The sequence below is a fragment of the Antechinus flavipes genome, chromosome 4 (genome assembly GCF_016432865.1).
Source record: "Antechinus flavipes isolate AdamAnt ecotype Samford, QLD, Australia chromosome 4, AdamAnt_v2, whole genome shotgun sequence".
Lineage (NCBI taxonomy): Eukaryota > Metazoa > Chordata > Mammalia > Dasyuromorphia > Dasyuridae > Antechinus > Antechinus flavipes.
Genome location: NC_067401.1, coordinates 161,245,755 through 161,269,352, shown reverse-complemented (window position 1 = coordinate 161,269,352; position 23,598 = coordinate 161,245,755). Strand labels below are relative to the sequence as shown.

General features: G+C 35.0%; 1 protein-coding gene across 1 annotated transcript in view; it reads right to left on the bottom strand.

Annotated features, from left to right (window-relative positions):
• PITPNC1 (phosphatidylinositol transfer protein cytoplasmic 1) overlaps positions 1-23,598 on the bottom strand; it is a 361,819-nt gene that overhangs the window by 141,583 nt on the left and 196,638 nt on the right. Inside the window, exon 5 of the mRNA XM_051995262.1 lies at positions 9,345-9,416. Within this exon, the coding sequence (XP_051851222.1) occupies positions 9,345-9,416 (72 nt within the window). The remainder of the gene's footprint in view (positions 1-9,344; positions 9,417-23,598) is intronic.

Genomic DNA, 23,598 nt, shown 5'->3' with positions numbered 1-23,598 from the left:
TTAACCCAGGGCATGTTCTGACATTAAGAAATATTTCCTTTGAAGATAATAAAAGTCTCTGCCCATTGCAACAAAAATTTAACATTCAGAGGGCACTGGGGTTTTTTTCATGTCATAGGAGGGCATTGGTTATTTCTGCTTTCAGGAAGTTTATAATTAAAATTAGGGGTGCTCCCCAATTTTTTTTTGCAAACAGGAGTTACTGGGTTATCTTTTTTCCCTGTTTTTTTATGAACCAAATTTTTATGAAACATCTATTTCTTTCCTTCCCACCATCCCTTTGCCCCACTTAGAACACGCATACAAACTCTGTCTCTGTCTGTCTGTCTGTCTGTCTGTCTCTTTCTCTCTCTCTCTCTCTCTCTCTCTCTCTTTCTCTCTCTCTCTCTCACACACACACACATACACACACACTTGTAATAAAATATTTGTAGTCACGCAAAACTAATTCCCCCATTGGCAGACAACCAAGCACTTAAGGCTAACTCCCGATTGGATAATACTCTATTAGCATAGGCTTGGAAAATGGCCCTTCCCACTATTTGTTTAGGTTCAATCTTTCGGTGTATATAGAGAATTGTGGGAAGGATTAGGGGGTGGAATAAGACAAGCCAGGGTCACTTTGGTGGTAGAGGAAGAGAAGGAAGGACCTGCATCCATCTTCACTTCTACCCCTAAAGACCAAGAATAAAGACCAAGGACTTTTGCTTATGCTGTCTCTGGATGATTCTGAGGTATCCTGGGTGCTAACTTGGTCTTCATAGGCCACATCCAAAAACCATATCTGTTCCATTCTGTTTTCTGAGTCTATCACTTCTCTGTAAAAGGAGATAGCATATTTCATCATCAGTCCTCTGGAATCATGGATGCTCAATGCATTGATATTCATGGTTATTTTCCAGAAAATCTACCTGAGTCCCTGAGCACAGATAGAGGAAAAGGCACCCTAGAATGAATGCTCTGGACTCATTGGGAATCACTCGGCAAATACCAAAGAATGCACAAGTAAATAGGAATCCAAGAGAACAAGTGAAAACAAAAATTCAAAAGAAAAAAAAGCCAAATTAAAAACTTAGCTTATAAGCAGATAAATGAATGGATAAGAAAGACAAACAGAAGATTGAGTAAAACTTCAAAGAGAGGTCAAACCTTACTAATGTGAGGGAAAAAGAACTAAAATGACTTAATGAAAAAGAATCCTGTAGGCTCCCTGAGATCATGGAAGTGTAATTACAATTCCCAGAATGGTTCAAAACAGAAATAAAATTTTGTAAAGTAGACAGCAGAAATGAAATTTGGTTGGAAAACAGAGTTTTCTTTTATTTTTTTTAAATAACTTGTTATTGACAGAACCCATGCCAGGGTAATTTTTTACAGCATAATCCCTTGCACTCATTTCTGTTCTGATTTTTCCCCTCCCTCTCTTCACCTCCTCCCCCGATGGCAAGCAGTCCTTTACATGTTAAATAGGTTACAGTATATTCTAGATACAATATATGTATGCAGAACCGAACAGTTTTCTTGTTGCACAGGGAGAATTGGATTCAGAAGGTATAAATAACCTGGGAAGAAAAACAAAAATGCAAGCAGTTTATATTCATTTCCCAGTGTTCTTTCTTTGGGTGTAGCTGCTTCTGTCCATCCTTGACCAATTGAAATTGAATTAGCTCTCTTTATCGAAGAGATCTACTTCCATCAGAATACAGCCTTAAACAGTATTGTTGTTGAGGTATATAATGATCTCCTGGTTCTGCTCATTTCACTTAGCATTAGTTCATGTAAGTCTCGCCAGTCCTCTCTGTATTCATCCCGCTGATCATTCCTTACAGAACAATAATATTCCATAAAGTTCATATACCACAATTTACTTAACCATTCTCCAATTGATGGGCATCCATTCATTTTCCAGCTTCTAGCCACTACAAACAGGGCTGCCACAAACATTTTGGCATATATAGGTCCCTTTCCTTTCTTTAGTATCTCTTTGGGGTATAAACCCAGTAGAAACACTGCTGGATCAAAGGATATGCACAGTTTGATAACTTTTTGAGCATAGTTCCAAATTGCTCTCCAGAATGGCTGGATGTGTTCACAATTCCACCAACAATGTATCAGTGTTCCTGTTTTCCCACATCCCCTCCAACATTCCGCATTATCTTTCCCTGTCATTCTAGCCAATCTGCCAGGTATGCAGTGGTATCTCAGAGTTGTCTTAATTTGCATTTCTCTGATTAATAATGATTTGGAGCATATTTTCATATGTCTATAAATAGTTTCAATTTCTTCATCTGAGAATTGTCTGTTCATATCCTTTGACCATTTATCAATTGGAGAATGGCTTGATTTCTTATAAATTAGAGTCAATTCTCTTTACATTTTAGAAATGAGGCCTTTATCAGAACCTTTGACTGTAAAAATGTTTTCCCAGTTTATTGTTTCTCTTCTAATCTTGTCTGTATTGTTTTGTTTGTACAAAAACTTTTCAATTTGATATAATCAAAATTTTCTATTTTGTGGTCAGTAATGATCTCTAGTTCTTCTTTGGTCATAAATTCCTCCCTCTTCCATAGGTCTGAGGGGTAAGCTATCTTATGCTCTTCCAATTTATTTATAATCTCATTCTTTATGCCTAGGTCATGAACCCATTTTGACCTTATCTTGGTGTACGGTGTTAAGTGTGGGTCAATGCCTAGTTTCTGCCATACTAATTTCCAATTTTCCCAGCAATTTTTGTCAAATAATGCGTTCTTATCCCAAAAACTGGGATCTTTGGGTTTGTCAAACACTATATTATTAAAGTTATTGGCTGTTTTGTCCTTTGAAGCTAACCTATTCCATTGATCAACTAGTCTATTTCTTAGCCAATACCAGATGGTTTTAGTAACTGCTGCTTTATAATATAATTTTAGATCTGGTACAGCTAGGCCACCTTCATTTGATTTTTTTTCATTAATTCCCCTGAAATTCTTGACCTTTTGTTTTTCCATATGAACTTTGTTGTTGTTTTTTCTAGGTCATCAAAGTAGTTTTTTGGGAGTCTGACTGGTATAGCGCTAAATAAATGGATTAGGTAGTATTGTCATCTTTATTATATTTGCTCGCCCAATCCAAGAGCATTTAATATTTTTTCCAGTTGGTTAGACCAGACTTAATTTGTGTGGAAAGTGGAAAACAGAGCTTTCTATGCAGAATTTAAAAACACAATAAAACCAAAATTAAATATGAGTAAGCTCCTCCATCCAGACTGTGGCTATATAAGAAGCCAGTTAGAAGACTGCAGGAGATGTGATTGGAGCCTTTTTGGATTTTTATAACCAGCATGGTTTCTGGTATATAGGGCCTGAAATCAGCAAGATCTTAGCCTGTCTTATTGGAGCTGCAGCAGGAAACAATCACATTACTCAGTAGGTGATTACAAGTAAACTGGGGAAAACGAGGCACCAAGTATATGTACCTCAGGGATCTACAAGATGATTGAAATCAGAGTATATTTTCTGTTATCCATTTGCATTCCTGCTGTCAGGGCAACATCAGGGCACAAAGCTACCTCTAGGTAGACAACTGTATATAGAAGATATACAGTTTTATATACATACATGCGTGTGTATCTTTTGTCTAAAACAAAGGGAACATGTTGGATCCAAAGCTAGTCCTGTTACCAGGTCTGGACTCATCTTACCCAAGCCAGGATAGAAGAAGAAAACATAAAGAATGATTAGAACCCTGCCAACTCATCTAGAATGGGAGCCCAATAGTAGTACTGGCATCCAGACTGCAGTGAGGATGGGACCTGTGTTTAGCCACAATTTCTAGAAGGTGAAAGAGAGGGACAATCAGCCCCTTGCACCCAGTCCTAGCACAGGAAGTGAAGCTTACATTTGACATAAGAGAGTATAAAATTCCTAATATGATAAAGAAATATCATCAGTTAAGAGATTTCCAAGAGGTAAATTCCAGAAGGATCAAACAATCAAATATTTATTAAATCTTTACTATTTAGAAGGCATTGGGTTAGGCTTCAGCCATACAAAGAAAGAAAAGCAAAAAACAAGGTCCTGTCCTCAGGGAGCTCACATTTTAATGGGAAACATAAAATATATGTCAGTGTATCAAAGATAAATACAAAATAAAAACACTTACGCAAATATATAAATTCAGAGTAGATGGAAGAGAGCCTTAAAGGGGAAGGAATTAGTAGCTATGGGGACCAGAATAGGCCTTCTGGAGCAAGCAGTATTTGAATTGAATCTTAAAGGAAACAAGGAATTCCAATACCTATATAGAACTATGTCGTTTTCAGTCATGTTGATTCTTCATGACTCCACATGGGATTTTCTTAGCAAAGATACTGGAGTGGTTTGTCATTTCCTTCTCTAGCTCATTTTATAGAGGAAGAAACTGAGACATACAGGGTAAAGTGATTTACCCAGCTAGTAAATGTCTGAAGCCCTATTCAAACTCATAAAAATGAGTCTTCTTGACTTTAGACCTAGTATTCTTTCTACCAAGCCACTCATCTGCCATGGATAACAGAATGGGAAAAAGATATGGGAATGAGAAAGGGAGTTTTCTGAGTGAGAAACACCAAGGAGGTCAGTTTGACTGGACATAAGAGTGTATGAAGGGAGTAATTTGTAAGGAGACTATAAAAGACAGGAAGGGACCAGGTTGTAAAGACCTTTAAGTGCCAAACAGAGGAGTTTAATTTGATTCCAGAGATAATGAGAAGTCACTGGAGTTTAATAAGTAGGGGGTAGGGTGATATGGTCAAACCAGCACTTTAAGAAAATAATTTTGGCAGCTATAAAAAGGGAGGATTGGAATGGGAAGAGACCTGAGGCAATTATTTCATTTAGAAGATTATTGTAATTGAATGGGCAAGGGTAAAGAGATTTCAAATCAGAATTATAGCTATATGATTAGAGACAAGGAGATATACAAAAGAGATCTCATAAAGGTAAAAATGATGAGACTTAGCAACTGATTGAATATATTGATTGCATTAAAAAAAAAGGAGGAAATACATAACTATAAGTTCAAGCTCAGAGGAAGAAGAAAAAATTGATTTGATCATAAAAGCTCCAAGAGTAGATGGAAGAATGGAAACAGATTTTCTAAAATGAAATTCTACCTTCTGAGGAACACATTTGGAGATAATAAACATTAGACCATAAAAAAACCTTATGCAAAGAATGGGTTCTTTAAAATAATATACTAAAGATAATAATATTCTAATAATATGTAATAGTATATATTATATGTACTAGTATGGTATGTATACCATATATAACTACATATATACATATAGTATGTACTATATAAGATTCTAAAGATAAGATTCCATTAGATAACAAGAAATGTTCAAAGAAAGTGGGGGAAGCAAAGATTGAAAAATCAGAAGACAATATAAGATACCTATTAATTAAAACAAGTTACCTGGAAAAATAGTGTTGTGGGATAGGTCGTGTGCAAGACCCCCTTCCCAATTAATTAATCAGAGACATAATTAGGTACAAAGAGAAAGCATTTTTTAAATGCCTGAAGGGAGAGGCCCACACACCTGGGAGCCATCCCAACTCTGTCTGGAGTGCTCCTGGAACGTGGCCAGCTCCCGGCTTGTCCAGGGTTTAAAAGCAAAAGACTTGAGCCTTCTCATTGGATAGACTAAAAGGACATAACCATCCTTGACCAATAATCACCAATGTTGGCTGCCTCCCATGGGTCATGTGGATTCCTGCAACTTCATGTATCTCAGTTCATCCCTTCAGAGATCAAATGACCTGTCCAGGGTCCTAGTTCTGGGAACAGGGATCATATGACTCAATACTGAGAAACACTTCATCCAATCAGTCCCATTCAATAGTATTTTGAGGAAAGAAAATTTAAGAATTGTAAGACTATCTACAAAATATTATCAAACAGAAAACCTGGATGACATATTTCAAAAAAGTCATATGATAGAACTGTCTAGAACTATTAGATCAAGAAAGAAAATTAAAAGTCGAATCCACAGGTCACCATCTCAAAAAAAAAATTAAATTGAAAATACCCAGAAATGAAAGAGCCAAAGTCCAGAATATCCAGATTTAAAACAATAACAAAAATAACAACAAGAACTTCAAACAAAAAACAAAAAAATAAATAAATAAATAAATTCTAATGAATACTGATGCAAAAATGTTGAATAAAATAGTAGCTAAAAAACTATCACAACATATTAAAATTATATACAATGACCAGACTATAGTAAGAATATTAGGCTTGTTTAACATTAAGAAAATTATAAATATAATAAATCATATTACTTTTAAAAACAATAAAAATCATACATTTACTATTAAGATATATAATAAAAGATTTTTAAAAAACATTAGGAATTTTTAAAATTTAGGAATAAAATTTTTTTAGGAATACATTTTTAAAATTTATTTTTAAAATCAGGAATAAATATATCTCAACATGATAAACAGTTTTTTTCCTAAAAAACAAGGGCTAACATTTTATATCATGGAAAAATATTATAAGCCTTTCTGGTAAGATCAGGGACAAAGCAAGGAGGATCATTATTACTTAATATGCTTCTAGAAATATGCTTCTAGAAAAAGTAGAAATTCTAATTCAATAAAATAAGACAAAATCATTAAAAGAATAAACATGGGCAAAGAAGAAAAAAGTATTGCTATTTGCAGATGATAAAATGGTTTACATCAAAAACTCTAGAAATTCATTTGCAAACTAAGTAAAACAATAATTTCATTAAAGCAACAGGATATAAAATAAAACTTTAAAAAATAATCAGTCTTTTAGCACATTACCAATAAAATCCAAAAAACATGACAGAAAAAAAATTCAATTGAAAATAATTACAGATTGTATAATATCCTAAGGAATCTATCTACTAAAACACTCTATGGACTTATAAAAATATGGTCTTTTTTGTTTGCTTGTTTTTGTTTTACAAGGCAATTTGAGTGAAGTGACTTCCCAGGGTCATACAGCTAGGAAATATTAAGTGTATTAGTCCACATTTCAACTCAGATTCTTCTGACTCCAGGGCTTGTGCTCTCTCCATTGCACCATCTAGCCGACCCAAGAATAGTCTTTATAGAAATAAAGGAAGACTAAAGAATAAAAGAAAAAGCAATTGTTCATGTCTGGACTACATTAATATAATAAAATGAAAATACTATTTATATTATAGTGCAGGGGTCCTCAAACTTTTTAAATAGGGGGCCAGTTTACTGTCCCTCAGACTGTTGGAGGGCCGGACTATAATTAAAAACAAAAACTTTGTTTTGTGGGCCTTTAAATAAAGAAACTTCATAGCCCTGGGTGAGGGGGATAATTGTCCTCAGCTGCCACATCTGGCCCATGGGCCATAGTTTGAGGACCCCTGTAATAGTGTTCGATAAACCCAAGGACACCCACTACTAGAGTAATCAATAACTCACTGCAGAGAATTAGAAAGAACAGTAGTTAGAGCATCAAGCCTGTAGTGAAGAAGACATATATTCAAATCCTACCTCAGTCAAACCATCCCAGTATCTTTGCCAAGAAAACCTCCAATGGGGTCACAAAGAGTTAGATAATACAACAACAACAAAAGACTAAACAACAAAAAATAATATTTATAACTCCAAAATAAACATTTAAAACAACAAATAAAAGTATCAGAGTTTACTGTGTCCAGGATCCTGTGTTCAAACTCCCATGAAGGAGCTTAAGGGGGAAAAAGGAGATTCAGTATTACCTCCTTGGGAATTTTCATGTTAGGGTTTCCAACATAGCCTGTGCCTTATCAATCAAAAGAGACTCTCAAAATTCTGGCCCTTTTCTTTGTGAAGTTACCACTGCCTGTTGCTTCATAAAGGTTCCTTTTCTCCACTTCCAAGCATCTTTTATTTGATCTATCAGGAACTGGGATCCTCTTTGAGACTGTCACTCAGAAGAATGAAGTACCACTCTTTATCCTACTGAGTTGTTTTCTTTCTGATTCACTCAGGAGCCCCATTCACAGAGTCTAATTCACACTTCATAAAGAGAACATCTCTGGTGTGGCCACATTTTATAATTAGTTTAACACCTCATTATTTGGTCCCTTTTCTGTGAGGAGGTAGATAGTAACCTTTTCAACTAAAGACATCATCAAATTTTGTTCAAACAGTAAGACTGTCCAAAAGGTAAGACTCATTCTTTAGATTCTGAGCTATGTATACACAGTGTGTACTTATACAATCTGGAGAAAATAGAATATTTTACACTATGACTTTTAAAATTCTAAGGTTAATAAATACCAAAAAAATTCCCTGGAATTTCCATATATGCTATTATTTTATTAAAACATTGCCAACCATTATTTTAAAAACTATTAAGGGTGTCAGAGACAGAAAGGTTCCACATACTCAACAAAATTTAGTGGAAATAGTAAAAAATAGAAACTTTTATTGGGAAATGGCTGAACAAATTCTGATAAATAAAAAAATTGTGATGATTGTTATGCAGTAAGGTGTGAGAAAAGGTAATTTCAGAGAAATTTGGGAAGACTTGTATGAACTGATGAAGAGCAAAAAAAAGAATCATGAAAATACAAACAAATAATACATTTATTTAAATGAAATGAGCACTGAAAGGTATCCTACTAGGAACATAGTAGGTACTTGATAAATATTTATTGATTGATTGAATAAATCGATATTATGTGAAATCACCAATCTTGGTTCCAGAGAAGTGAAGATCTGTCTTATTTTCCTGGCATAGTGGATGATGGGTGTCAAATGCTGCATGTGTAAATCAAATGGGATATGGAATAATGTTTTCCTTAGCTATTTGGCTTTTACATATAGGTGAGTTCTAGGGAAGTGATCGTGGTATAAAAACATCTATAAATTATTTCCTTTTCCCTTCTCCCCATTGGGTTGGCTAACTTGTTTCACATAATTGAGAGGGTCAGGAACAGAATCCAAAAGTCCTAGATACCAGTGCTCTTCCTCTTTCCCTCAGGAATGCATCCTTCCCTCTAACTCCCAAAAGCTTTCTAAAAAGGCAATGACATACAAGCCTAATTTGTTACAAATGCAAAGAAACAAAAATCATCACAGGAAAATTAATAACTAGCAAAAAATCCAAAAGAAGGCAAATCCATAGAAAATCTTGTTCTAAAGGTCAGATCCTAAGGCCAAAACTGCCTGTGATCTCGACTCTGGTCCTTTTTTTCCAACTGTATGGCATTCAAGGTCTACTCAATAAAGATGGATTAATGTGCTTTTCAAAGCCCCTTCCAGGAGTTAGCATGTATACAGTCAGGTCAAAAAACAACAAAAAAGAAGAAAAATGAAACTACTCACGCTATTGTTGCTTCCTTTGTTGTCCTCATACTTGGTCTCTATATGGATGGAGAATTTTGGCAAAAATGAGCACTGCAAAAGAGAAAATTTCCATTAGTTAAAGGCCACCATGTTTAATATATCAAATTGGCTACTGACCTAACTAACTGGTCTGCAAAGAGGAACAATAAAATAAACAAGTAGTATCTAAAACTCAAAGCATCTACAATATAATGACTCACCCCAATTCCAAAGAACTCATTATTAAACATGGTATCCAACTCCAGATAGAGAAATTATGAAATAAATTATGAATTAAAGTATGCCGTTTTCCCCTTCTTCCTTCCTTTTTTTTTTTTTTTTTTGGATGGGGTAAGGAACATGGCTAATGAGGAACTTTGTTTTGTATAACTATACATATTAATAATAGATTTTGTTTTCCTTGTTTTCTTATTGGTTGGGGGAAGGGTGGGAGAAAAGAGGGAATTGAAAAAAAGATTAAAAAATAAAAAAAATTAAATTTGTCTCAGAAATGAGGTTTTCTTATGACTAGAAAAGAAGTAATTTTATGAACTAGATTTTTTGAGCATCCATGAGATTATATGGGGAACAAGTTGTAATAAATTGTAAATTAAGGGTTTAAAAAAAATTCAAGGCATCTAGTTCACCCCCTCTACCTCTTTCATGTTATAAATATAAATATATATATATATATATGTATGTATGTATGTATTTACACACACACACACACACACACACAGCCCAAACACTTGAATTTACTAGCTCATGATTGCACAGGTACAAAGTGGAAGTTCTGAGGTTCAAGCCCTGGTCTTCTTTACAAAGGAACAAAATATGAGAGAGATTTGTTAAACCCTGTAGCAACTGGCAAAGGTTTGACTTTAGGATCAGTGACCTCACTTAAGCTAAGCATAGAAAGAACTACTACTTCAAGGTTAGCACTTGAGACAATTCATAAGAAGAGCCAGAACTTTTCATCTGAGGCAAATACATTTTGCAAATCAAATATATTTTGCTCTATACATTCCATTTTATTGTTTTTTACAAGTTGACCTATAGAAAATGGAAGTTATTTTTGGGCTCCTGACCTTGAACAGCAACTTCTGTATTCCTACAGCCACAGATTTAATTTTAGTCATGGGGTTCAATTAATCTCAGGTAGAATGTCATGTCCTTTATATACTGAACTCTCAATAAGAGGCAACTGGTATGTATATCTTGGGGATCATCGTAGGCAGTTTCATTCATCTTATTCCATAGACTTCAGGAACTAAGGTACCTTAGAAACAATTTCTTGATTCACATTGGTAAAGCCTTTTTCCAGTTGGCACTAAGCCTAGCCTTAACTCTCTGGGTCAATGAAGTGATGCTTCTTTACTAAATATGTGTCTGCAATTTTCTCAAGGGGAAAAAAGTGCCCTTAGAAAATGCTGCAGATGCAAGAGAAGGTAAGAAAGAATGGAAATAATTAAAATTCTAAATCTAAAATTGGGACAATTTTAAGTAAAAGGAGGTGAGGCATCTTAAGTGGCTCCTAATGTCTGAGAAAACATTAGCTTCACCTCAATTACTCATTTCTAAGGGATTATCACCTCATTCCCATCCCAACTATGATGTCAGTGTCCTTGGACATGCTATTAATATTCTTCCTGATACCACATGCATGTGCACATTTCTGCATTCATTTTCCTTAATCTAAGTAAAATAAACTGTGCCAAAGAAAACATGCAAACAATTAATCCTAATAATTGTGTTTATGAAGAATGATACACTGCAATTATCCATTAACCTCTTCTTTGCTGCCTCCTGCCAAATGTGTCACACATCTAAGATGATTTTCAGCAGCTGCTAAGCTTAGCTTACACAAAACTTCATGGAATTTTGAAGGGGAAAAATAAAAGACAAGAAATGACTTCTTGGGTCATTGAACAAAAAAGAGCATTTCAGAATACCATAGTGACCTATACTGTTAGAAGAACTCAGATAATTGCACCTGTTGAAAAACCTTGTTAAAAGCTTTTAGAGAGATGGTGTTTTCTTATCTATAATTTATACCAGAGAGGTTTCATGGCATAGTGCATAGAGGGTCAAATGTGGAAGAAAGAAGAACTGATCAAATTTTATTTATGTTAGCTGAGGCTGGGCTCTAAGAAATTAAGGGAATTGCTCATGGTAACTGAAGGTCTTGCCCTCTATTCAAAGGCTTTTTAAGATAGTAGAACAGATCTAGATGTGTGCCAAGAAGCCAACCTCACCCTTGTCCCTTAGTGAGCTAAAATCTTAGGGTAAGATTTTAGAGGAGATGGAATTAAAGAAACAAAAAATCCAGATTCTCTGTCAAAGAAGAGCCTTGCATTTTCAGAGCTAAAAAAGAGCAAGGCAGTTGATATCTATATACCTCTCCTTCCTTTTGTGGCTAAATTTCTTGAGAAAGCCATCTACATTTAATGTCTTTCCTCTCTTTCTTTTTGCTTTCTTAACTTAACTAACTTAACTTTTTGCTCTTAACTGCAATTGGCTTCTGACCTTATCATTCAACTGAAACTTTTTTCTTCAAAGTTATCAAGAATTTCTTGACTGCTAAATCTAATGACCTTTTTCAATCCTCATCTTTCTTGAACTCTGCTGCATTTGATAGTCAATGACTTTCTTCTCTAGGATACTCTCTTTCCTCCAGTTTTTTTGACACTGCACTATCCTGTTTTTTCTCCTATTTGTCTGATTGTCAGTCTCCTTGATCAGATTTTCATTCAGGTTATGTCCAAAAACTACAGGCGTTTCTTAAGCCTTTGTCCTATACTTTCTCTTCTCCCACTAAACCATTCTATTGGTAATCTCATCCAGGATGTCTCCCAAGGCTTTACCCCAGACCTTTTTCTCTTCTCTCTCTATATTATTTTGGTTGATGATCTCATCAACTCCCACAGATTCAATTATCATCTCTGTGCAGATGATTTGTTAAATTAAAGTTATCCACCCAACCCTCTCTTTCAACATCTAATCTTACATGTCCAACTGCCTCTTGGACATCTCAAACACAATGTTGACATCTTTAGCTCAACATGTTTAAAAAACTGTAATTAATTATATTTTCCCTCAAGGTCTTCCCTCTTTCTAAGTACCTCTTACTGTAAAGAGTACCATAATACTTCCAGAAACACAAGTTCACAATGTAGGTGTTCATCAATATCCAACTGACAAATCAGTTGAGAACTTCTATCCTTTCAACCTTTTCTAACATCTCTCATATATACACCCTCTTCTTTCCTCTAATACTATCCCTAACCTTGTTCACACCTTGATTAATTCAAATTTAGACTACAGCAATAGTTTTCTGATTGGCCTCCCAGCTTCAAGTCTCTTTCCACCTCATTTTCTAAATTTTCTATTATCAATAAATGATCTTTCTAAACTTCAGTCTTATGATATCATATGTTAACTCCCATTCAATAAACTCCATTGGTTCCCCATTTCTTTTAGGATCATATATAAAATATAAATGACATAAAATCTTTGTAGTTGACTTTTAAAGCTCTTCATAACCTCCTACCTTTCCAGTCTTTCTAGGTCTTATTCCCCTCTATGTATTCTATGATACAGTGACATTGGCTAACTTACCATTCCTCATTTCTCAACACTGAACAAGCCCTGGCTACTTATCATCACTTCCTGAATTCCTTCAAGTCTCATATAAAATCTGTTTTTTATTTAAGGAAACTTTCTTGGTCTTTCCTTTCTCTCTGAGACGATTTCAACTAACTCTCTCTCTGTATATATATATATACAGAGAGAGAGAGAGAGAGAGAGAGAGAGAGAGAGAGAGAGAGAGAGAGAGAAAGAGAGAGAGAATTGTTTGTTATATTAACTTCAGCAATTCACATATAAGCAAAAAATAAAGATGATTCTTGACCTTGAGGAGTTTACATTCTAATAAGGAAAGACAGCATAAAAGGGAGGTGAAAATGGAAAATGGAAGGAGTTAATTTTCTCCATAAGACTGAATTTCTTGAAGGCAGGGATTATTTTAGGCCATTTTTTTTTGACTTTGCCTTTCTTCCCTAGTGCCTAGCATGGTACCTGGCACACAACAAATCTTAATGAATATTTGCAGATTTGACTTATTATCGTTCTCACAGACAAGCTGATAGTTCCTCTGATACTGCAAAAGAAAAGGGGAGCACCATATTCCTGAAGTGTCATTTCACTGAGGAGTAATAATGATAGTGATGAGAATGATGATAATTTGAGGTAAAACCTAGAAAGATAAATATAGATTCATCATCAAAAGAATGGCCACTAGGTGAGGGATTTGGGTTTTTGTTTTGGAGTTAGTTTATTGTTGTTGATTTTTGTATTTGTTTGTTTGATTTTTGGTCACAGTATCTCATAAAGATTATCAAACAAGACTGATGGACTATGAAATGGCTTGATTTTCTTATAATAAAATGAAGAAGCTGGATTAAAATATCCCTAAGGTCTTTTCCAACTCTGAATTTATAACCCTGTGAATGGAGAAATTCGGTCTATTGGCTGACAAGTTGTTTAGTATGTATTTGCAAGGTGGTGTTGAGGGAGTACAGCATGACTCTTAACAGCACCAGCTGTAGGCATTAGCAGAAATGACAGGCAAGGAAGCCTGACTGGTTCTTTCCAGGGCACTGGGATAATGGCCAAGTCACAGAACAGATTCTAGGCTTCTTCAGAAACTGCTTACTCTGACTCACCAACCTGCTCTGCTAGCTGAGGAAATCTGCACAATGTGACATGTGCCAGGAGACAATCCTGCTTTTCCTTATTATATAAAGATACTCTTTACTCATTCTTTTACCTGAACTCTTTCTTCACATGGGACAATACTACATAAGGAAAACTCTGGGAATTCTGTGGCCTTTTCCCCTTTAGAAGCCTAAGATTTTCATTCCTTTCCCAGCTCCCACGTTCCTAACAGACTTCTACCTTAAAAAGCCTACAAGATCAATCTCCACCAAGATCTCCTTCTTCCAAGGAAGAGCTCAGGTCAATAAGGCTTACTTTTTCCACCCTTCTCCAAACTCTTTACCTGACCCTTCAGACAATTCTGCAATCTCCTTCCATTTTCCTTTTATGGTATTTTCTCTCATTAGAATGTAAACTCCACAAGGGCAGGGACCATCTTTATTTTTTGTTTGTAAGTGAATTGCTGGAGCTAAAATCTTTGTTCAGTCATTCAGTCTGGTCAGACTACTTGTGACCCCATGGATCACAGCATACCAAGACTGTCCAAGCGGTTTTTTTGAAGTAAAGACACTAGAATGGCTTGCCATTTCCTGCTCTACTGGATTAAGGTGAACATAAGTTGTTAAGTGACTTGTCTAGTGTTACACAGTTAAGTATCTGAGGCCACACAGTCAGCATTTAATCAAATCAATAAACATTTATGAAGAGCCTACAAGGTATCAGCCACAATGTCAAAGGCTGGGGATATTAAAAAAGAAGCAAAAAGGAACCCTTGCCCTCAAGAAGCTTACAATCTATTGAGGAAGACAACAAGCAAACAAATATAAAATTATTTAAAACATTGGAATTAAAAGCAAGGCATTGGAATTTAGAGGTTTTAGGGATGGCTTCCAATAGCAGGTAAGATTTTTTTTTTTTTTTTTTTACTGAGGCAATTGGGGTGGACTCAGGTCCACCTGACTTCAAGGCTGGTCTTCTAATCACTGTGCCACCTAGCTGCCCCCAGAAAGTAAGATTTTAATAAATATTGTTGACTTGGGCTAGGCTCACCAGCCAGTTCACCCCAAGTAGTATATATCATCCATAACAATAGATAAGTAGCCACTGAAAGAGGTAGCGGTGGAAGTGGTTCAATTTTCTCTAGAGACCTGGGATGGGAAGAATAAGTGACTACCAAGCTGATTTGAGAGTTTTTCTGGCACAAACACAACACTCCATCCTATACTGGACTAATTCCAGGTGTAAAATCCTCTTTTTAGCTCAGAAGCTTTCTTATCTTTCCAACTCAAAGACCAGCTGAGCAGGAAAGCCAAGGGAGAAAAAAAAAAATCTACTTTTTACCTTGTCAGCTCTGGGTGTTTTGTCCTTTGGGACAAGGCCATGGAGAAAACAAAGAGAAGGAGTGGAAGATCTTATTACCATATCTTTATCGTATTCCCACAGAGCAGGGAACAGAGAACTCCTAATAAATATTGGTTGAACTGAATTCTCCTCTTAACTCGCCATCTAAGAATACAAAAACCAGAAGAACTTTATAACCTTCTCATTCATTTCTGTTGCCATCTGTTCCCCCACTAGCCAAATTCTTTTCTATCTAACAGCTAAGCAAGATGGCTTCTCTAATGTGCAGAAATAAGTCCAATGAACTAGATCAAAACCCTGCTGTAAGCTTGTTCTATGAAATCTCTGACACCTATAACGAAGTGTGCAAAGGAATGGCTCTTGGTCAAAGAAACTCTGTATTTCATTATGACGAGAGAGAGAGAGAGAGAGAGAGAGAGAGAGAGAGAGAGAGAGAGAAAGAAAGAAAAAAAGAGAGAGAGTGTGTACGTGTGTGTGTGTGTGTGTGTGTGTGTGTTGCAGGCCGGCTGGGAAAGGAGGAAGGATTTGCAATAGGAAAGAACAATGCCAGGAAAGGCAAGAGAGAGATGCCTGGAACTCTCTGAAAATAATTACTCTACCTAAACTCCTGAATCCTCAGTTTCAGTTTCGGGAAATGAAGCAGCCTATGTAAAATGGACTAGCTGAGTTGAATTTTTCAATTCACTACAGACCATCCTTTAGAAAATGAAAGGCCTATTTTTAGCACAATGATTGATTAGGGTTGCCATGGCAATAAGGAACACTTACAAGAACGCAATTAAATGTAAGCAAGCTAAAGCTTTAAAGTGACAGGGTCAAAAGCATATAGAATTTCATGACTTTGTAGATAGTGCCAAAAGCAATTTTTGCAGAGACGGTGTGTCTAAAGCTAGGAGTGGAGTGATGGCAACTGGTAATGATTACAGGACACTGGAAGATTGGGGTGTTGGGGACCTACCTATTCAATACTTTAAATTAGAGAAAGCATCTAAGTTAATAAGCATTTTAACAGTTTAATAGGAAGACTTCTGAAAAATGATTATCATTCACTATCATTAGCAGCTACATATTGGACCTGGTCAGAAAGATCTGAGTTCAAATCAGGCCTCAAATACTTTCTAGACCTTGAACAAGACACTAGATCTCTGTCTCAGTTTCCTCAACTGTAAAATAGAAATATTCCCTCAACTTCTTGGATTAGATGTGAGGATCAAATGAGATAATATTTGTAAAATGCTCAGCATAATACCTGGTGTATATAGTAGATGTTTAATAAACGCTTGTTTCTTTCTTTTCCTCTTTATAGCCCAACAGTAGGACTTCTAAAGGATGATTATGATTCCTCAGCTGCAATTTAGATGGCCTCATGGATAGAATACAAAGTTGGAGTTAGAGTCAAAAAGTACTGAAATCAAATCCTAACTTAGATACTCCCTAGCTATGTGACCCTAGTCCTGTAACCTGTCTGCCTCAGTTTTTTTTCCTCTATAAAATGTGGGTAATAATAGAAATTCCCTCCAGGAATTGTTCTAAAGATCAAATAAGATAATGTCTGTAAAATGCTTTGCAAAATTTAAAGTACTATAAAAATGCTAACCATTATTAATTTTAATGCCAACCAAAATATGTATTAATCACAGTAGTTGCTTATTAAAGGTAGATAATTGAGGCCTTGCTCCTTTAAGCAGCCACATATAATTGAACAATCTTTAAGTAGACTGAAAATCTACAAACTTCAAAAGCTCAGATTCTTTTGCATCCAAAAATAATAATAATAAAGAAACATTTGACCATCTAGTGAAATTTATGGATTCCCTCCTTAGAATAATGTTTTTAAATGAATAAAACAAAATAAATAGAATTATAGAAAGAAACCACTTATGTATGTGTATATATATATGTGTGTGTGTTTATATATATATATATATATATATATATATATATATATATAAACATAATTTTGCCCATTCAAGTTCATACATACCCTAAAATCTATACATGAATTCCTTGAGTATCCATGGACATCAGGAGCCTGCTTTAAATCACATGAGTAATACTTCATACCTCTCAGATTGACTAAAATGACAGGAAAAGACAGTAGTTCCACTAATGGATCTATATCCCAAAGAGATCATAAAAGAGGGAAAAGGACCCACATATGCAAAAATGTTTGTAGCAGCCCTTTTTGTAGTGGCAAAGAACTGGAACTTGAGGGGATGCCCAACAGTTGGGGAATGGATGAATAAGTTACAGTATGTGAATTTAATGGAATACTATAGGAAATGATAAGCAGGCTGATTTCAAAAAAGCCTGGAAAGACTTATATGAACTGATGCTGAATGAAGTGAACAGAATCAAGAAAACATGATACACAGTAACAACAAAATTATGTGATGATCACACTATTTGTTGAACTTGGCTTTTCTCAACAATGTGGTAATTTAAGGAAATTCCAATTGACTTGGGATGAAGAATGCCATATGCATCCAGAGAACTATGGAGATTGAATGTGGATGGAAGCATAGTATTTTCACTTTTTGCTTGTTTGTTTGTTTGTTTGTTTTTTTCATTTTTTCTCATGGTTTTTTTTTTCCCTTTTTGATCTGATTTTTCTTGTACAACATGACAAACATGGAAATATGTTTACAAGAATTGCATATATTTAACTTATATCAGATTACTTGCTGTCTTGGGGAGGGGAGAAGGAAGAGAGAGAGAGGGAGAAAAATTTGGAACACAAAGTCCTACAAAAATTAATGCTGAAAACTATCTTTACATGTAAAGATGGATAATACATGGAAAATAAAATACTATTTAAAATTCAATCAATCAAATGAAAAGAATCCCAGTTCTTCCACATGACCTAAGTCACTTCAATCTCTTTGGGTCTGAGTTATCTCATTTATAAAATAAGATGTTACAACATAGTTTTTCCCCTTTTTTGTTGTTGTTTGCTTGCTTTTTGTTAGTTTTTCCCCCTGTTTTGATCTGTGCAGCATGATAAATGTGGAAATATATATAGAAGAATTGTACATGCTTAACATATATTGAAAGACTTGCTGTCTAGGGGAGGGGATAGGAAAAGGGAGGAAGAAAAATTTGGAACACAAGGTTTTCCAAGGGTGAATGTTAAAAACTATCCTTGCACATATTTTAAAATTAAAAGGCTATTATTTAAAATAAAATAAAGTGTTAGACAAAAGGTGTCTTCCAGTTCTAATTCTATAATCTCATGATTTCAAACTTTGGTTTTGCAAAATCCATGAACATGAACATGAATCTTATTTCAAAAGATGCCACTAGATTCTAAAAAAGCAAAGCAAAGCAAAACAAAAATAAAACCTCTTTATGTTAATTTACCTTAATTTAAGTAATATATTCTAGGCAGCACTTTACAGAAAAGTATGGGGGCGAGGATGTTGTGAAATTTAACAAAAAAAGTGTTACAATTATCAAAAGGTTGGAAATTACTTCTTTAAACTGTAATGTGAAAGTTGCCAAAAGGCTCATATTATTATTCATCTCATTTAATTATCATATATCAGAGCTTAAAGCAACCTCAGAGACCATATAGTCCAGAGACTCCTAACTTGGTGTCCATGAACCCTTTATGGGACTTCAGGGGGTCTGTGAAATTGAATAGTATTTTCACTATCTGCATCTCCTTTAATGATATAAACAGTATTATTATTATTATTAGAAGAGATTTACAGAGTTCACTTGACTCCTAAGGGGACCTATGATATATGATAAAGATCAAGAACCCGTGATTTAGTGCAATCTCTTTGATTTTATAGAAGAGACCAAAACACAGGAAGCTGAGGTGATTTCTCCTATGTCATTAGGGAATTAAAGTGACTTCCCTAACGTCATACAGTGAACAAATGGCAAAGTATAGACTAAAACCCAGGCATCCCATCTCTTAACTTTTCCTTGACTTCTTGGATAAGGATCATTTTCTCTTGGTCATCAGATCTCAACTTCGTGATTTGATAGTTTTTTTTTTTTTTAATTTGATAGTCACCCTAATCATGACTGTTTTAGAAGTAGCTGAACTCTAGTACTCTAACCCAACTAATTCTCTCAGAGCCTGAAAAAAATATAATATTTGCAAAAGGATCTTAGAATCTCAGAAACTGTATATATACATATCTATGTGCATATATACACACATCCATATGTGTATGCATGAGTAAAGGGAGAGGTTCAATAAATATGAAATATTTAAAGCCTTCTTCATTTTTTCCCTCAGGATTCTCCCTTTTGTCTACAGATTGAAACTTGATGCTATCATCCTAGTCCCATTTGGGACTTATGCAACATCATTTCCATAATACCAATAAGTTTTAAACACTCAATAGATTAGTTAGTCCCGGTAATGGAGAGTCTAAAAAGTTAAAAGTGTTACTCTGGTATTAGATTTCAAAAAAAGAAGTAATTATGATATTAAGAATACTTTAAGGCCATAAAGGGACTTTTTTGTTTGAGATGAAATCATCAATAATAATCAGATTTTCTTTTTTCTTTTTCTTTTTTCGATTTATTTTATTATAGCTTTTTATTTACAAAACATATGCATGGGTAATTTTTCAAAATTTACCCTTGCAAAACCTTCTGTTCCAAATTTTCCCCTCCTTCCCCCTACTCCCTCCCCTAGATGGCAGGTAGTCTAATACATTTTAAATATGTTAAAATACACATTAAATCCAATATATGTATACATATTTATTTTGCTACACAAGAAAAGTACATCAAGAAAGGGAAAAAAAACCTGAGAAGGAAAACAAAAATGGAAGCAAACAGTAACAGAAAGAGTGAGATTGCTATGTTGTGATCCACACGCTGTTCCCATGGTTCTCTCTCTGGGTGTAGATGTCTCTCTTCATCACTGAAAAACTAGAACTGGTTTGAATCATCTTATTGTTGAAGAGACCCACGTCCATCAGAACTGATCGTTGTATAATCTTCTTGTTGCCATGTACAATGATCTCCTGGTTCTGCTCATTTCACTCAGCATCAGTTCATGTAAGTCTCTCCAAGCCCCTCTGAAATCATCCTGTTGGTCATTTCTTACAGAACAATAATATTCCACAACATTCATATACCATAATTTATTCAGACATTCTCCAATTGATGGGAATCCACTCAGTTTCTTGCCACTACACAAAAGGCTCCCACAAACATTTTTGCACATGTGGATACCTTTCCCTCCTTTAAGATTTCTTTGGGATATAAGTAGAAACACTGCTGGATCAAAGGGTATGCACAGTTTGATAGCCCTTTCAGCATAATTCCAAATTACTCTCCAGAATCATTGGTTCCGTTCACAATTCAATAATCAGATTTTCAAATACCTCAACGTTTTTCACTGTCATAAGATTTGCTTGTGGTATATCTCAATGTGCCAGTGAAACCAAATAAAGAATGGGGTGGGGGTGGGGAGATGGGATAGATTAAGCATTGTACTTTGTGTGAAGAACTTGGAAAGCAAAGGTTTAGGAAAGGTGACTTAGCAAAAATTCTTCTAAGAAATTAGGTGCTTGAGCTGCTAAAGAAAATAAGGAGAGAATCAAGAGTTATTTGATTTTGGGAAAGACTTATTATGTTATAAGATGATGGGACAGTTGATAAGAACACTAACCTGGAAACAAAGAAAACTAGAGTTCAAATCTCACCTCATGTACTTCCTAGCTGTATGATCCTGAGAATTTCACTTACCCTCTCGCAGTCTTAGTTTCCTCATCTATAAAAAGGGGAGAATACCACCACCTACCTCACGAGGTTGTTGTGAATGTAAAATGAAGTAATATTTCTAAAGTACTTTGAACTTAAAAGTGTTGTATAAATACTAGTTTTTATGTTAGAGCAGCAGGGTGACTCTGGAGCTGGAATCAGGAAGATTTAAGTTCAGATCTAGTCTCATATTTAAAAGTCGTGTGACCATAGGAAAGTCATTTAACCATTGATTGTCTCAGTTTCGTCATCTGTAAAATGGCGATAATAATAGCAACGACGGAGGCATCTAGGAGGTACAAAGAATAGAGTACCCAATCTGGAATCAAGAAGACTCACCTTCCTTAATACAAATTTAGTGTCAAACATTTATTAGATGTATGACTCTGGGCAAGTCACTTAACCCTGCTAGCAAACCACTCTAGCATTTTTGCCAAGAAAAGATCACAAAGTAAAATAGTATGTGTCAATCTGCATTCAGAGTTCATCAATTTTCTCTGTTTTGAGGCTAGTTTAAAAAGATCAAAGCATTTTTACCAATCAGTTCTTATCTTTCCCCTCTAATAGAAATCTTGTCCCAAAGAAAGGAAAAAATTATTTGTTTCCCATTCAGAATCCCTAATTTACATGTCAATTCCTAAAAGATAAATAAGACAGCTATCCAAAGTCTGAAGGTACACTAACAGTATGGGTAGAGACAACTGGACAAGACCTCCAATTTTTTACCTGGACTTAGATAAGATCAGGATTTTATCAAACTTTAAATATAACATTACTCCCACCCCCCAAAAAAATACATTCAGAGGGGAGGAAAAATGGAGTAATGGAAAGGACTGATGGAGAGAACAAGGCAAAGTGAGAAAAATAAGCAAAGTGGGGAGTGGGCCGGGGGGAGTGAAAAAGAAATAAAGGACCAGGTGGATGAAATTAGGTGTGTATATATGTGTGTACATGTACACACATATACACATGAACCATATACAAAGACTGGGATAACAAAGGCAAAAGTTACCATGAAATATAAGAGAAATAAGGGAAAGAGAATTTCAAAGAGAGGAGTGTATTGGAAGTAGAGTTGAAGATAAGCAGAGAAAATAGCTGTTTGTGCACTAGTAAACAGTGAGATGCATGTCAACTATATAGCTGCCTCTCACCAGCTTGAACCCAACAATGATGCTTCTGGTCACTCATTTAATCATTCCCAGATGGAGGCTCTTCTTGTCCTCCAACATGCTGTGTAACAACAGTTTATTGGATAAGGAAGGACAAGAGGGGCAGGAAGCAGAATGCATGAATGAAAGTACGTTGTTTTCTTACTGGGAGGTAGTATGCTGCAAGTGCTTACTTAGTCCATTAAAACCAAGAGCAGACATAGAAAACAGGCTCATACAGAAACCAATTCAGTTTGTCAAAGACAAAAACAAGCTGAGGATGCTTGTGAATTCTGACAACTATATAAGGCAGGGCGGAAGGCCAATTTAAAGAGACAGAACAACCATTGTCAAATGCAATAAAAGCTCTTCCAAATAGGAAGACTTCATTCCAGGTCATTTTCTTTCCTTGTTATGATAAACAGAAAGAACTACTCTCTTAATCCAATTAGACCAATTATTTTATTTAAAAAATAAACTATACCAGAAATATCCTCTAACAATAATTATATCAAATTAATGTTTAGTTTGTGAAATCAAAAAAGAGGGAAGAATTGAAACAGAAAATCTTGCAACAATTAAACACATGACAGATTCTATGATTGTTATTCTTAGTTAATATCTCTCTCTTAGTGACTCCATGGATCAGAGTACAACAGGTCTTCTATCCTCCACTATTTCTAAAAGTCTGTCCAAATTCATGGTTGCTGTTTCTAATGATAGACATCTATAAGGCAATTCACTTTTATAAAATTTATGTGTTACTACAATTTTGCAATGATTGGCAATTGTTTGAACTTTAGAATATTCATGGCTATCTGAACATATTTTTTATTTTCTCCTTTTTCTCTTTATTCTCTCTTCTTTTTTCCTCTCTCTTTTCCTTTTTTCCCCTCCCTCTTTTTAAAGGAAATCTACCCCATTAATCCTTTCAGCTCATAGAATCGTGTCATTACAAATTTTCATTGATCAGCCCCTCCTTAGCCATAACAAAAAATAATCTGGATTCCCCATATTGTAAACAAAAAGAAAAAAAAAGATCTTTCGCTCTAATCTCCCATCCAAAAGCATTTATTTCTTCCCCAAAAAACATTTCCTTAAGCACTTTTCTCTGCTGAATCTATTTTCAAGTAAGTGTGAATTATTTGCATTAAAAATCCTAAATAATTTTAAAATGGTCCTCTTTAAAGAAGTACTTTTTTCCCCCTCTGCTCTCCTAACTTAAAAATGGCTAAGTTTTCTTGGAAATATAAAGGTTTCAGAAATGCCAGTGTAAAGTAAAGTGAGAGCAT